Source organism: Hippopotamus amphibius, chromosome 14 (assembly GCF_030028045.1).
Source record: "Hippopotamus amphibius kiboko isolate mHipAmp2 chromosome 14, mHipAmp2.hap2, whole genome shotgun sequence".
Taxonomy (NCBI): Eukaryota; Metazoa; Chordata; class Mammalia; order Artiodactyla; family Hippopotamidae; genus Hippopotamus; species Hippopotamus amphibius.
In genome coordinates this window covers 62,707,959-62,725,159 of record NC_080199.1, presented here as the reverse complement: position 1 = coordinate 62,725,159, position 17,201 = coordinate 62,707,959, and the positions used below count along the sequence as shown (strand labels likewise).

The window sequence follows — 17,201 nt, the reverse complement described above, 5'->3', positions numbered from 1 at the left end:
TGTTGATTCATTTGTAAATATTTTCTCCCATTCTGAGGGTTGTCTTTTCGTCTTGCTTATCGTTTCCTTTGCTGTGCAGAAGCTTTGAAGTTTCATTAGGTCCCACTTATTTATATTTGTTTTTATTTCCATTATTCTAGGAGGTGGATCAGAAAAGATCTTGCTGTGATTTACGTCGAAGAGTGTTCTTCCCGTTTTCCTCTAAGAGTTTTACAGTGTCTGGCCTTAAATTTAAGTCTTTAATCCAGTTTGAGTTTATTTTTGTGTATGGTGTTAGGAAGTGTTCTAATTTCATTCTTTTCCATGTAGCTGTCCAGTTTTCCCAGCACCACTTATTGAAGAGGCTGCCTTGTCTCCATTGTATATCCTTGGCTCCTTTGTCATAGATTAGTTGACCGTAGTTTATCTCTGGGCTTTCTGTCTTGTTCCATTGATCTATATTTCTGTTTTTGTGCCAGTACCATACTGTCTTGATCACTGTAGCCTTGTAGTATAGCCTGAGGTCAGGAAGCCTGATTCCACCAACTCCATCTTTCCTTCTCAAGGTTGCTTTGGCTTTTCGGGGTCTTTTGCGTTTCCATACAAATCGTAAAATTTCTTGTTCTAGTTCTGTGAAAAATGCCATTGGTAATTTGATTGGGATTGCATTGAATCTGTAAATTGCTTTCAGTAGTATAGTCATTTTCACAATGTTGATTCTTCCAATCCAAGAACATGGTATGTCCCTCCATCTGTTTGTGTCTTCTTTGATTTCTTTCATTAGTGTCTTATAGTTTTCTGAGTAGAGGTCTTTTACTTCCTTGGTTAGGTTTATTCCTAGGTATTTTATTCTTTTTGTTGCAATGGTGAATGGGATTGTTTCCTTAATTTCTCTTTCTGATCTTTCATCGTATAGAAATGCAAGAGATTTCTGTGTGTTAATTTTGTATCCTGCAACTTTACCAAATTCATTGATTAGCTCAAGTAGTTTTCTGGTGGCATCTTTAGGATTTTCTATGTATAGTATCATGTCATCTGTGAACAGTGACAGTTTTACTTCTTCTTTTCCAATTTGGATTCCTTTTACTTCTTTTTCTTCTCTGATTGCTGTGGCAAGGACTTCCAAAACTATGTTGAATAGGAGTGGTGAGAGTGGACATCCTTGTCTTGTTCTTGATCTTAGAGGGAATGCTTCCAGTTTTTCAGCATTGAGAATGATATTTGCTGTGCGTTTGTCATACGTGGCCTTTATTATGTTGAGGTAGGTTCCCTCCATGCCCATTTTCTGGAGAGTTTTTTTTATCATAAATGGGTGTTGAATTTTGTCAAAAGCTTTGTCTGCATCTTCGAGATGATCATGTGGTTTTTATCCTTCAATTTGTTAATATGGTATATCGCATTGATTGATTTGCATATATTGAAGAATCCTTGCATTCCAGGGATAAACCCCACTTGATCATGGTGTATGATCCTTTTAACAAGTGAACTAAAGTACTCCAATTAAAAGGCAGAAATTGTCAGACTGGGTTAAGGAGCAAGACCCAACTGTATACTGTCCACAATAGCTGCATTTTATTTTTTTAAATATCTTCCCAGAGTTTTTTTTTTTTTTTTAATTATTTATTTATTGGCTGTGTTGGGTCTTCCTTGCTGTGTGCCGGCTTTCTCCAGTTGTGGAGAGTGGGGGCTGCTCCTTGTTGTGGTGCACGGGCTCCTTATTGCCGTGGCTTCTCTTGTTGTGGAACACGGGCTCTAGGCGCCCGGGCTCAACAGTTGTGCCTCATGGGCATAGTTGCTCTGTGGCATGTGGGATCTTCCTGGAGCAGGGATCAAACCCGTGTCCCCTGCATTGGCAGGCGGATTCTTAACCACTGCGGCACCTAAGAAGCCCCACAATAGCTGCTTTTTAAATATAAAGATACAAATAGCTTAGAAGTAGAAAGATGAAAAATGATAATAGAGGTGTGTACATTTTGAACCTTGATTTAGATGTATATATAAGGTAGACATCTTTGCTTTTGGTACTCACATTGAAATTCTAGTTTGCATGAATGGTTTATATAGGTGCACCTACTATGTATAGTAAATAATAAATCGTATTTCATAGATATTCATTAAGGACCTGTTATTGCAAGTACTTGCACTGTACTCTCCCAGGGAGATCATGGTATCTTCATTTCTTAAATAAGGAATCTGGAGTTCAGAGAGGTTAAGTAATGTGTTCAAGATTGCATGACTAGTTGGTGGCATTCAGGTGCTTTTTCCATTGCATCACTCTTGTAGCTTTAATACCTAATACGGTACATAGAAATATAGTTTTTTAATAGTTTGAACCGTATTCACTAAGGCTTATTTTAACTCGAGGATAGAAGATGCCTTAGAGGACTGGGACGGGGAGGGTGGGGGGGACTCGAGGGAGGGTGGGGGGGGGAGTCGAGAGAGGGAGGGAATACGGGGATATGTGTGTAAAAACAGATGATTGAACTTGGTGTACCCCCCAAAAATAATAAATAAATTTTTTTAAAAAAAGCAGCTTTGTTGAGGTGTAATTAACATACAATAAACCATACATATTTGAAGTACATATTTGATAAGTTTTGATACATGTATATTCTCATGAACCCATCACCACAATTAAGATATTGAATTATTCATTATGTGTAACAATTCTCCTTTTCTATTTTGGGTGGCGTTCTTGCATTAAATTATTTCATGATATTGCTCTAAAATTTTGAACTCTTTGAAACATAAAGACCTATCTTCTAGTCCTATCTTTCCAGCCCTCTTGTGCCAATCAGGATAATTTATGTTTTAAAGGAATGCCATTGCAGAGTTATTTGTAAAGTAAAAAACTCACTCCTCAATTTTTTTATTTTTTATTTATTTATTTATTTATTGGCTGCATTGGGTCTTCGCTGCTGCACTTGGGCTGTCTCTAGTTCTGGCGACTGGGGGCTACTCTTCGTTGTGGTGTGTGGGCTTCTCATTGGGGTGGCTTCTCTTGTGGAGTGCGGGGTCTAGGATTGAGGCCTTCAGTAGTTGCAGCACTTGGGTTCTGTAGTTGTGGTGCACGGGCTCTAGGGCACAGGCTCAGTAGGTGTGGCACATGGGCTTAGTTGCTCTGTGGCACATAGGGTCTCCTCGGACCAGGGCTGCAACCCATGTCACCTGCACTGGCAGACAGATTCTTAACCACTGCGCCACCAGGGAAGTCCCCCCTGCTCATTCTTAATTTTCCATACTGGACAGGACCTTTTAGATCAAAATGATGCTTCTCTTCCAGACATGATACCATTCAAATAGCAATTTTTTTAAAGATATTTATTTATTTATTTATTTATTTATGGCTGCATCGAGTCTCAGTTGGGGTACATGGGATCTTTCCTTTCAGCGCCTGGGCTCCTCATCACAGCATGTGGGCTTCTCTCTAGTTGTGGTGCATGGGCTCTGTAGTTGTGGCACGTGGGTTTAGTTGCCCCACAGCATGTAGAATCTTAGTTCCCCGACCAGGGATCGAACCTGTGTTCCCTGTATTGAAAGGTGGATTCTTAACCACTGGACCACCAGGGAAATCCCTCAAATAAAAAATTTAATGTAATTTAATGTTCTGGTATTTAGATTTTAAGTTGTTTGCTGTCTTTTTTTTTTGAGAGAGAGCGAGCAGGGTTGGTAAGTTTCAAGCTCATAAGCTGTGAGTTTTTCTAGGGGGAAAATCACTTCAGAAAAATATCTTCTCTGGGAAGTTTCTCTAATGCTCTCAGGCAAAACTATGTAGTTGGTACTTCTTGTGATCACAGTGTAACCCACATTTAAAGGATAAGAAAAGATTGAAGAACAAACGGTAGCCAGCACTTCTCTAAGCTGGAGTATGTCTTTTAGTGAGATAAAGTATGTATCAGAATTTATGGTTCCTGTGCAGCTAGGGAGCCCTTTTCAGTCTATATTCAGCTTGGAAGTTGTTCTCTTCTCAGTATATACGCAAAGAGCTATTAATGGCCTTCTACCATGGAGATAATTTAATGTTCTGGTATTTAAATTCTGTGTCGTTCGCTTTTTAATTACTGTTATAGAAAGACTAAGTATTTCAAGTTTTGAGCAGTCCCTCTAGCACAGGAAAAGGACAGGGAAGTCCATTTACCTGAAGCTCATGATCCAGAATTATAAAACACGAGAAAATAAATCTATGGTAATGTGCAGATACCAAAAATACAGTCAAGTCTTCTAAGAAATTCAGTAATAGAGGTATCAGAGAATGGCTATAAAATAAAGACTTTAAAATGATTGAATTGTTTCAGGAGGAATCAGAAACATTAGGGAAAAAACCAAGTAGATCTGGCATATTTGAAAAGGACTTAATATAGCTAGAAATGAAAAATAGAACCATTGACATTAAATACTCAGTGGACAGGAGAAAAGATAGGAATTAAAGTTGGAAATGCTAATTATAACCTGTATAAAAGGGAAATGAACATAGATGACTATACTTACTTTGGATATAAACTGTGCCAAGTGCTCTTGTTAATATTTATCTTATTTAATTCTCAGAACCACTTTTTGAGGTTGTTTAATATCCCACTTTTTAAAGAGTTCTGTTGTCTACAGATAGGGTAAAAACAGTAAGTGAAGCAAAATCAGTGTGGAAAATGATGAACTCAGTTTCAAATATATTAAGGAACTTGTGGAGTGTTTTGGGAAGTGATCCAGAAGACACTCCAGCTCAGGAGAGAGATCTGTGCTTAAAGTTTTAAGCTACTTAAATTCCCAAGGTTGCTGGACTTGCAGAATATACCAAAATCTGTTTATTTACAAATACAGCAGTTTGTTTAAAGGATGCTGGCTAAAGGGGACTACAGTTGAAGGGAAGATTCAAGTCTGACATCTGAAATTTACTGTCCGTGTTGGCTGCCTTTCCTTTTCAGAAATTAAACCTCCTTACAAATATTCCCTCCCTGTCTCCATCACACATTTTATTCATTTCTCATGAGTAGCAGCTTAAAAAATTATTTCGTTGTGCATATAAACTATCATCAACTGGTGAGGATAATTCCTTTAACTTCATTTTAAACTAATTTGATATTTTCTTGGGGGATTATCCTTGAATGAGGTCTTCACATGTGATTAGTAGTACTGTTTTAGCAGTTTATCAATCAAAAGTAATGGTTCATTAATCAACTCTGTGTGGTACTGGTATGAGGAAAGGCATGTAGATCAATGGAATATAATCAGGAATCCAGCAGTGAACTTCCATTTACAGTAAATTGATTTTTCAACAAGGGTGCCAAAGCAGTTCAACAGGGGGGAAAAATAGTCTTTTCAGCAAAAGGTGTTGGGACAACTGAGCTGAACATCCTCATGTAAAGGAATGAAGTTAGGCCTCTACCTCACACTATTAACTCAAATGGATCAGAGACCTAAATGTAAGAGCTAACATATGAAAAACTCTAGGAGAAAAAAAGTAGGTGTAAATCTTTGTGACCTTGGATTGAGCATTAATTTCTTAGTGACAATATCAAAAGGAAAAGAAACCACATAAAAAATAAACTATGTCATTAAAATAAATATTTGTGCTTCAAGGGAGATCATCAAGAAAGTGACTCATATCTAGAGTATATGAAGGACTCTTAAAACTCAATAATAAGAGGTCAGCCCAATTCAGAAATGGGCAATAGACTTGAATAGACATTTCTCCAAAGAAAATATACAGGTGGCCAGTGAGCACATGAAAAGATGCTAAACATCATTGGTCACAATGAGATGCCACTTCATGAAACCCACTAGGATGGCTAAAATAATAAAAACAGATAATAAATGTTGGTGAGAATGTGGCGAAATGGAAACCTTTGTCATTGTTAGTGGGATTGTAAAATGGTACAACTACTTTGAAAAACAGTTTGACAGCCTCAAAAGGTTAAACAGTGAGTTGCAGTATGATCCAGCAATTCCATTCCTAGTTGTATACCCCAAAGAAATGAAAACGTATTTCTCCACAAAACTTATTTATAATAGTAAAAAAGTAGAAATAATCCAAATGTCTATCAGCTAATGAGTGGATAAATAAAATGTGGTATATCCTTACAATGGAGTATTACTCAGCATCAAAAGGAATGAAGTACTTATAAAAGGAAACAACATGAATGAACCTTGAAAACATTATGTTAAGTGGAGAAACCAGTCACAAAAAACATATAAGGTATGATTCCATTTATATGACTGTCCAGAGGACGCAAATCTTTAGAGACAAAAAGTAGATTAATGCTGTAGAGGACGGAGATGGGAGGTGGCTGCTAAAGGAAACAAGGTTTCTTTTTGTAGTGATGAAAATACTCTAGGGACTTCCCTGGTGGTCCAGTAGTTAAGATTCCCCACTTCCACTGCAGGGGGCATGGTTCAATCCCTGGTGGGGAAACTAAGATCCCGAAGGCTGCGTGGCATGGCCAAAAATTAAAAAACAAACAAACAAACAAAAAACCTCTAAAATTGATTCTGGTGATAGTTGCACAACTCTGTGAGTATACTAAAAATCATTGAATTTGTACACTTTAAATGGCTCAGTTGTGTGGTTTGTGAATTATATCTCAAAGCTGTTGTAACAACAACCAAAGGAGCAGTGGTTCCACTGTGATATATTGACTAATTGCAACCTAGACTGTGTACAGGTAGGCAGAACAATATACTGTACTGTTTTAAACACCAGATAAAAAATTTCCCCTATATTTAAAGTTTAACCAGATGTTTCCTAATACATATGTTTATAACCTTACTGAAAAGTTATACGTCATTATGTTTCAGAATTTATCAGTAAACAAACCAAGGTGATTCAGAGTTATTAGTATGTAGTTGGTGATTGAAGCCATGGAAATACAGTATTCTAGAAAGAGTTTGTAGAGTAAGTAGATGAATGGCCTACAAGGCTATAGACTGAACATAAGGGAAGAACATTATGAATGGATGAAGGAAGAAGGCCAAAGAGGACGGTATTATGGAAGTCAAGGTGAGAATTAGTGGTTAACAGTGTTCTCCTGCAGAGATGCCACGTAAGGATTGTGTTTCATGAATAGAAGATGCTGATAATGTTAGCAAAAGCAGTGTCAATGGACTTTTATGGAAGTTGGCTAAGTGAATGGAAGTGAAGAAGTGGAAAACAGTGTAGACTATTCTTTAAAGAATTTTGGCTAAGGAAGACAGTAGTCAGAAGAAAATGTTGGTTGAGGAAGAGCTTTTTTTTTTTGTAAATAAGATGAGAGAGACTTCAGTTCACTCATGATGATGAGAAATGGAGGTTGAAAAATGGGAGAGGGGATAATTGATAACAAAGACCCTGTCGTTTTGATAGGATGAAAGGAAAGAAGGATGTTTGAGGATGTAGTTTATTGGGGATGGGATTGAGGAGGAGATTTGGAGGTGCAGTGCATGATAGGAAGCTGAGGGAATTGCTACTATGTAATGGTTTCTGTTTTCTTAAATAAATAGAAGGCCTGGCAGACAGACATATAGATCAGTGGTACAGGATAGAAAGCCCAGAGATAAACGCACCCACCTGTGGTCACCTAATCTATGACAAAGGAGGCAAGAATATACGATGGAAAAAAGACAGTCTCTTCAATAAGTGGTGCTGGGAAAACTGGATGGCTACATGTAAAAGAATGAAATTAGAATACTACCTAACATCATACACAAAAACAAATTGAAAATGGATTAAAAACCTAAATGTAAGACCGGACACTATAAAACTCTTAGAGGAAGACATAGGAAAAACACTCTTTGACATAACGACAGCAAGATCTTTTTTGATCCACCTTCTAGAGTAATGAAAATAGAAACAAAAATAAACGAATGGAACCTATTTAAACTTAAAAGCTTTTGCACAGCAAAGGAAACCATAAACAGGACGAAAAGACAACCCTCAGAATGGGAGAAAGTATTTGCAAATGAAACAACAGACGAAGGATTTATCTCCAAAATATACAGACATCTCATTGAGCTCAATTTCAAAAAAACAAACAACCCAATCAGAAAATGGGTGGAAGACCTAAATAGGCATTTCTCCAAAGAATAATATGATGGCCAAGAGGTGCATGAAAAGATGTTCAGCAAGACAAATTATTAGAGAAATGCAAATCGAAACTACAATGAGGTGTCACCTCACACTGTTCAGAATGGCCATCATCAAAAAAATCTACAAACAAAAAATGCTGAAGAGGGTGTGGAGAAAAGGGAACCCTCTTGCATTGTTGGTGGGAATGTAAATTGATACAGCCACTGTGGAGAACAGTGTGGAGGTTCCCTAAAAAACTAAAAATAGAACTACCACATGACCCAGCAGTCTCACTGCTGGACATATACCCTGAGAAAAACTGTAATTCAAAATGACACATGTACCCCAATGTTCATTGCAACACTATTTTCGATAGCCAGGTCATGGAAGCAACCTGAATGTCCATCGACAGAGGAATGGATAAAGAAGATGTGGCACATATGTACAATGGAATATTACTCAGCCATAAAAAAGAACGAAATTGGGTCATTTGTAGAGATGTGGATGGACCTAAAGTCTGTGACACAGAGTGAAGTAAGTCAGAAAGAGAAAAACAAATATTGTACACTAACATTTTTTCTGTGGAATCTAGAAAAATGGTACAGATGAACCTGCTTCCAGGGCACGAATAGAGACACAGATGTAGAGAACGGACATGTGGACACAGGGAGTGGGGGGAAGGGGGAGTGGGACGAATGGCGAGATTAGGATTGACAAATATACACTACCAAGTGTAAAATAGATAGCTAGTGGGAACCTGCGGTATATCACAGGGAGCTCAGCTTAGTGCTCTGTGATGACCTAGATGGGTGGGATGGGGGTAGGGGTAGAAAGGAGGTCCAAGAGGGAGGGGATGTATGTATACATATAGCCAATTCACTTCGTTATGCAGCAGAAACTAACACAACATTGTAAAGCAGTTATACTCCAATAAATAAAAAATAGATAGGGAGAGAGGGAGGGAGGAAGGGAGAGAGGGAGGGAGGAAAGGAGCAAGGAAGCAAGCAAGCCTGGTTTTCTGCAGGAAGAAAGGAGGCTATGGAAAAGGGGCTTGAGAGCAATAACTTTCTCTACAAAACCTACCTAGGGAAGGCTGGAAAGATTTCCAAATGGCAAGCAATGAGAGTTTTATTGAGATGAGAGACCTAGAATTGGTAATACCCATATAGGAGGTTGAGGTTTGGTTTTGTTTTTTGTTTTTTCTCTTGCAACACTTAGCAGCCCAGTGTTTGGAATGAAACTTGAAGTGACCCAAGGTTAGCTTTTTGACAGGGCAAGAAGATAGAAATACAGGGGTCAGAGGTGTTGAAGTGTGAGGACTGTGTAAGAAGGAAGCAAAAACAAGAAGGGGTTAATAAATTGGGAGAAAGCTAAAGTAGATCCACTTTGTGGATCTAGGTCAGTCTGTCCAATGGCTAATTAATGGGAAATTGTTTAATGCCTTAATTGGATCTAGGGAGTGTTTTCCTACTAGGGTCAGAGAGTCTTCAATTTAGAAAACACTGTACATAGTGTTTAAGGGAAAGTCTTCCCATTTCATATTAAAATGTTGACTATTCTAGAGTTTTTGAATGAAATGTAAAGCATCCAAAATTTATCCTAATTGGACTGGCAGATCTGTGGCTGGTTCTTGATGAAAGGATTGCTTGAAACATAGAAAAAAAGAACATTAGTCTGTACCTGGCCTGCCTCTTGAACTGGGCTGTTTGAAGGGTTGTTGAAGACACCAGGGATGTGGTCAAGACTTGGTTTGGAGAGGAAAACTAAGCCAGCTGCTGGTCTTTGATGCTTATAATGGCACTGGTGACAGAAATGAGAATGGGCACAAGGTGATCTGGTTAAATGGTATAAGGCTCTTCCACAGCTGGGTAGAAGCAGCGGTCTAGAAGTGGTATGGAGATAGATGCGACTTTGACTCTGACACGTGTGGAATGTGGAAGCATCATTAATGGTGATGAAGATAGCTAATATTCTTTGAGGGCTTTCTGTGCCAGGCACTGTCACCATTATAAACATTTAACATGAATTGGACTCATTTGTCACAATAATCCTATGGGGCACTATAAGCACTGTGTTGTGCCATTATAGGACAGTGTGCTAATGTAATTTGTACAATATGTGTTTAGTGTGTGTTGAATAATTTTACATTAAACCTTAGAGGAAAATTGTTCAGTATAATTTTGGATGCTTTCTAATTTAGTGATAATTTTGTTGGATCTTTTATGGAAGAATTAAGAGTGTGGTTCCTTGGACCAGCAGTGTCAACATCAGTATCATCTGGGATCTTGTTTGAAACAGATTCTTAACCCTTGCTCCAGACCTGCTGCTTGAGAAATGTGGGGAGGAGCCCAGCAGTCTGTGTTTTAACAAAGCCAGGTTAGTCTGATGCAGGCTAAAAATGTGAGAACAATGAACCCAGAGGAAAGTGTGGTGTGAGAAAGTGAATGAGAGTTTGAATTGGACTGGAGTGGTACTGAGATTGTCAGTGTTTTCTGGATCACATTCTGAAGGTTGAAATCTGATGGGGAATTTATTATTAGCATTAGTTTCCACTTTGCATGACTGCAGTTTGGTATGTTGATGCTACTGGTCACAAGTGAGTTGGGAGACAAAATGTCATTGGATCACAACTATTGACAACCCAAAATACATGGTTGTGTATCAGTAGTACTATTTTCTTTCCTCTAAACATTTAAAAAATTGTGTAACATTTGATATACAAAAATAGATGTACAAAAATAGATAATGTAGGTATAAGTTTTGAAGCAATAATAAAACAAATATTCATGAATCCAATACTCAATTTAAGAACTAGAACAAAAGCTGTCTCTCCGATCCCATCCCTAGCTTCCTACCAGAAGTAATCCACAGTCTATGTAGTGATATTCTTGTCCAATTCTTCCGTTGCTGTACTGCCCATGGTAGGGCTGGGGAACGTGTACCGTGGGGGTTGGCCCTTTGTGTTGTGAAAGTGCACGTGTGACTCCAGAGCCAGAGCATGTATGATTTAATTACACATATAAAAGAAAAAAAAATCTGCTGTCATAAATGTGTGTAAATCTTACTTTGCTTTTCTAGATTTATCATATATGTCTGTATCCTGAAGTAACATAGTATTTAATTTTGCTTGCTTGCTTTTTTATACTATGAAATATTCATACTGTATTTATAACAGGCAGAAATTTTTTTTAATTTTAACATTTCTGGATTTGTTTGTGTAGCTGTGGTTCATTCATCCTCATTGCTGATGAATCCTGATTGCTGATTGTCTCACAATTTCATTTATTTTCCTTTTATTGAACATTTGAGTTGCTTTCAATATTTTTGGTTTTTGCTATTACAAACCAGTGATGCCAGAAACCACTTATATATATCTCATGATGAGTATATGCAAGAGTTTCTGTAGGATTTATACCATGGAGTAGAATTGTTGTGTACTTGGGTAGTTTTCATCTTTACATATTTTGCCAAAATTTTCTCCCAAAAATGGTTGTACCAACTGACATCTCACCAGTTGTTCTGCATCTTCATGACACTTGGTGATGTTATACCTACTAATGTTTTGGCAGTCTTAAGTGCAAAATGGTATCTCATTGTGGTCTTGATTTGTATCTTCCCGAGTAATGAGGTTGACCACCTTTTCATGTTGGCTGTTATTGTTTTATCTTCTATGAAATGCCTTTTCTTGTCTTCTGTTTTGTCTATTGTCTTTTCTTAGTGATGTATGAGTACTTTGTATATTCCGGATATTTATTATTCATGCTCCAAGTATCCTTCCAGTTTGGTTTCTCTTTTCACTTTCTGTGTGGCATCTTTCAAAAAACAGAAATTTCTTTTGGTTTTAACATTTTTGTGTCCTTCTTAAGAAATCTTTTCCACTCAGGGATTGTAAAGATATTTTTCTTAAAAAACTTAAATTGTTGCTTTTATAAATTTTCAAACCATCTAAAGTTGACTTTTCTATAAGGTGATATAGTAGGTGTCCAGTTTTTTTTCCCCCTACATGGATAATGATTTGGCCCAGGACCACTTACTGAACGGCCTGCCGTTTTTCCAGTGGTCTGTGATGCCATCTCTCTCATATCAAGTTTCCATGGATGTTTGGGTTTATTTGAGGGATCTCTTCTATTGGTGAATTTGCTTTCTGCTTTAATCTGTATATACTTTATAATATATCTTTAAAAGTTAGTAATTTTTAAAATTACAGCTAAACATAATTAATAGTAGTAACTTACTGTTAAATATCCAGTGTTCGGATTTCCCCAGCTGTCTTTTATATGTAACACACATGCACATGGGGCTAATGTGTGTATAAATTACATTATAGTTTATTTGGATCAGTATCCAGATAAGGTCCATGTATTGTGATTGGTTGATATGTCTGTAAATCTCTGTCAATCTGTAGGTTCCTACTCCATTTCCCAAACTACTCCCCCCCTCTCCTTTTGCCTTGTTGCATCTTGTTGTTAGAGAAATGGGGTTGTTTATCCTGAACTTTGCTGGTTACAACCTCATGATGTTTAGTATGTCCTTCTGTTCTTTTTATTTCCTGTAAATTGGTTGTTAAATGTAAAGGCTTGGTATGCTTTATTTATTTGCCATGACTGATTTGTATATGGTGTTATATACTGTAAAAAACAAACATTTTGAGATATAATTCGCATACATTTTCACATCTGCTCAGTGGTTTTTTTAGCATATTCACACTAAGAATAAGAGTTATGCAACCATCACCATATTCCAATTTTAGAATATTTTCATTACCACAAAAAGAAATGTTATGTCCTTTAGAAGTCATTCCCCATTCCCGCTCTCCCCCTCATCAGCCCCCAACTACTCTACTTTCCTTCTTTCCCTTTTTTGGCCATGCAGCTAGGCATGTGGAATCTTAGTTACCCAACCAGGGATTGAACCCGTGCCCCCTGCAGTGGAAGCGCAGAGCCCTAAACACTGGACAGCCTGAGAATTCCCTAATCTACTTTCTATTCTATAGATTTGCCTATTCAGGACATTTATGTTAATGGAATCATAAAATATGTGGTCTTTTGTGACTGACTTCTTTCATTTAGCATAATGTTTTCAAGGTTCTTACATGTTAGTATATGTTAGTACTTCATTCCTTTTATTGCTGAGTAATTTTCCATTGTATGGATATACCACATTATATGTATCCATTCATCAGTTGATGGCCATTTAAGGTAGTTCCATGTTTTGACTGTTGTGGGTAGAGTTGCTATGAACGTTGATGTACAAGTTTTTGTGCAGACATATGTTTTCATATCTCTTGGTTATATATTAGGAGTAGAGTTGCTAAATCATGTGGTGACTCAATGTTTAACCTTTTGAGGAACTCCCAGACTGTTTTTCAGAATGGCTACACCATTTTGCAATCCCACCAGCAGTATATGAGAGTTCCAGTTTCTCCACATTCTCACCAGTACTTATCTGTATTCTTTATTTTATCCATTTTAATGGGTGTCTCGTGATTTTGATTTCTATGTCTCTCATGGCTAATTTTGTTGAACATCTTTTCATGTGCTTATTGACCATTTGTTTCTCTTCTTTGGAGAACTGTCTGTTCAGGTCCTTTGTTCATGTAAAAATTGTATTATTGGATTGTAAGAGTCCATTTATATATTTTAGATGCAAGTCCCTATCACATACATGATTTGTAAATCTTTTCTCTCATTCCATGGGTTGGCTTTTCACTTTCATGGATAATATATAATTTTTATTAGGTGGTACATAATGTTGGGTTATTTCTTTTTTGTGATATTAGCAACCATTGATGATCATTGCCTAGATCCATTAATTTGTTAACTGTTGTACAGTGGTAGTATTTAAATTCTACAGTTCCTTCTTTATGAGAATTCTGAGTTTGAATTTAATGTTCCTTCAGCACATTGACGATAACATTTCACTACCCTGGGACTTCCGTTGCTTTTCAGAAGTCAGCTTTGTCGTGAATACCTTGAAACATGAATGACCCAGTTGATGGCAAATATAGTTTTTATTGTCCCAGAGCTGTTGTTTTCTAGCTATATCACCACTTAAGAAGCCAATTTTATATCCTTATATAGCCTCCTGCCCCCTTCTCCCTAGATAAAATTTATACATTTGTTTCAATTAGTGTACTTAGAAAAACAGACTGGGTAGCTGAGGATTTTAAAAACAGGTTTTAAAAGAAAATAAATAAATACAGGTTTATTTAGGTATAATTTATATACAGTGTTCGTATAAAGTTTGATTTTTAGTAGATTTTTCTGTTGTGCAACCATCACCGAAATCCAGTTTTAGAATACTTCCATCACCCCGAAAAAGTTTCTCCTCTCCTTTTCTGAAATTATTTATTTATTTACATTATAGAGATTCTTAACCTGGAGTTGACAGAGGCTTTCTGATGGCTCTAAAATCACATGAAATTATATGTAAACAATATGTTCTATAGGGCAGGGCCTGTGTTTTTAAAAAGGTAAAATTTTAATAAAGTGTCAGTTATACAAATATTTAGTCCCTTCTCTTTTAGTTATTATCTGTTGATTCCCTATTTTGTACATTTTGGAAATTGGTTGTGACCCCTTCTTCCCCTCCTCCTCAGCATCTGATGTAAAATATATCCTTTTTTTTTAAAAAAAAGTTTTTATTTTTATTTTATTTTTTTTGTGGCTGTGCCACCTGTGCCCTCATCAGTGAAATTGCATAGTCCTGACCACTGGACTGCTAGGAAATTCCCTTTAAAAGTTTTTAAAAATTGACCTTTATTTTGAGATAATTACATAATACCGGAGACCCTTTACTCAGGTTCCCCAAAAGGTAACATCTTGCAATGTTAAAGCAAAATATGTTTATACAGTCAAGATATAAAACATTTCCATCACCACATGGATCTCTCATGTTGTCATTTTGTAGCTGTGCTCACTTCCTCCCATCCTGCCTTTCCTCAGCCCCTTGGCAACCACTCATCTCTTTTCCGTTTCTGTAATTTTGTTATTTCAAGAATGTTATATAAATGGAATCATATGGTATATAACCTTTCAGAATTGGCTTGTTTTCTCTCAGCATAATTCCCTGGAGATTGATTCACACTGTTGCTTGTATCAGTAGTTCATTCCTTTTTATTGTTGGGTAGCATTCCATGGTAGGGATGTACCACAGTTTCTTTAAACTGTGAAGGATGTCTGGGTTCCACGTTTGGGTTATTATGAATAAAGCTGCTATAAACCTGTACATTTGTGTACAGGTTTCTTGTGAACATAAGTTTCTCTGGGATAAATGTTCAGAAGTATAGTTGCTAAGTCCAGTGTAATTTGCATGTTTTGTTTTTTTAAGAAATGATTTTCCAGATATCATTTTACATTCCCACCAGCAATGTATGAGTTTCTCCACATCTTCCCCTGCATTTGGTGTTGTCTCAGTTATTTAATTTAGCTGTTCTGGTAGGTGTTTAGTAGTATCTCATTGTGGTTTTAATTTGCATTTCCCTAATGGCTAATAATATTGAACATCTTTTCATATACTTATTTGCCATCTGTATATCCTCTGATGAAATGTCTCTTCATTTCTTTTGCCTATTTTCTAATTTAATTGATTGTTTATTCTAATACTGAGTTCTCTGTATATTCCAGATACCAGTCCTTTATTGTATATGTGTGGTTTGCAATTTTTTTTTCAGTCTCTGGCTTGTCTTTTCATCCTCTCCACATGGAAGCTTTCTCAGAGCAAAATTTTAAGATTTTGTTGAGGTGCAGTTTACCAGTTATTTCTTTTATGGATCATGCTTTTAGGGTCAAGTCTAAGAATTCTTTGCCTAGTTTCAGATCCTAAAGGTTTCTTTCTTAATTTTTTTCTAAAAGTTTTATAGTTTTACATTTAAACATGATTCATTTTGTGTTATTTTTTGTGTAAAGTATGAGTCTTAAGTTGAGGTTCATACACTCACTATCTACCTGAACAGCATCATTTATTGAAGAGTCTAACTTTCCTCCATTGGATTGCTTTCATACCTTTGTCAAAAGTCAACAAAGGGAGTCCAACTCGAGGATGGAAGATGCCTTAGAGGACTGGGGCAGGGAGGGTGGGGGGGACTCGAGGGGGGGGCGTCAAGGAAGGGAGGGAATATGGGGATATGTGTCTAAAAACAGTTGATTGAACCTGGTGTACCCCCCCAAAAAAAAAAAAAAAAAAGTCAATTGAACATATTTGTGTAGATCTGTTTTGGGTTCCCTATTCTGTTCCATTGATCAGTGTATGTATTTCTTCACCAATATTACACAAGTGTTTATTACTGTAGCTATATAATAAATCTTAAAGTTAGATAGACTGATTCCTTCCACTTTTTTTTCTCAAAAATTGTTTTAGCTATTCTAATTTGGCTTTCTATGTAAACTTTAGAATAGTATTATTGGGATTTGAAAGGAATTGTGCTAAGTCTGTATATCATTTTGAGGAGAATTGACATCAAGTTGAGTCTACCAATCCACGAACACAGTATGTTTCTTCCAGTTTTTTTTTTAGATTCTTCAGTTCCTTCATTTTCAATGTCTATATCCTGTACACGTATTGTTAGGTTCATACCTAACTATTTTTTTGAGAAATTATTAATGATATTGTTTAATTTTGATACCCATGTATTCATTGCTAGTATATTGCTGGAGGAATCAGGCTTCCTGACTTCAGACTATACTACAAAGCTAAAGTAATCAAAATAATGTGGTACTGGCACAGAAACAGAAACATAGATCAATGGAATAGGATAGAAAGCCCAGAAATGAACCCATACACCCATGATCAATTAATCTATGACAGAGGAGGCAAGTCTCTTCTATGGAGAGAAGACAGTCTCTTCAATAAGTGGTGCTGGGGAAACTGAACAGCTACATGTAAAAGAATGAAATTAGAACATACTCTGTATTTTTAATTTTGATCCCCATGTGTTCATTGCTAGTATATAGATATACAAATTGATATTTTTAAGCTCTTTATTGGAATATAATTGCTTTAAACTCTTGTACCAGTTTTTGAGGTACACCAAAGTGAATCAGCTGTATTTATACATATATCCCCATATCCCCTCCATCCCACAGAACTCCCTCCCACCCTCCCTGTCCTGGCCCTCTAAGGCATCACTGGCATCACCCATCATCGAGTTGATCTCCAAATTGATTTTTTTTATCTTGTATCTTGTGAC

General features: G+C 36.7%; 1 protein-coding gene across 2 annotated transcripts in view; it reads left to right on the top strand.

Moving 5' to 3' along the window:
• The window catches only part of KPNA3 (karyopherin subunit alpha 3), an 89,784-nt gene that overhangs the window by 23,143 nt on the left and 49,440 nt on the right, over positions 1 to 17,201 (top strand). The window contains exon 1 of one of the 2 annotated variants that reach the window (XM_057707145.1): positions 8,468 to 8,548. The exons of the other annotated variant lie outside the window; for it this stretch is intronic. Coding sequence (XP_057563128.1) covers positions 8,513 to 8,548 — 36 coding nt within the window. The 5' untranslated portion in view covers positions 8,468 to 8,512. Of the gene's footprint in view, positions 1 to 8,467; positions 8,549 to 17,201 lie in introns of those variants that run through there. 2 annotated transcript variants of the gene reach the window in all.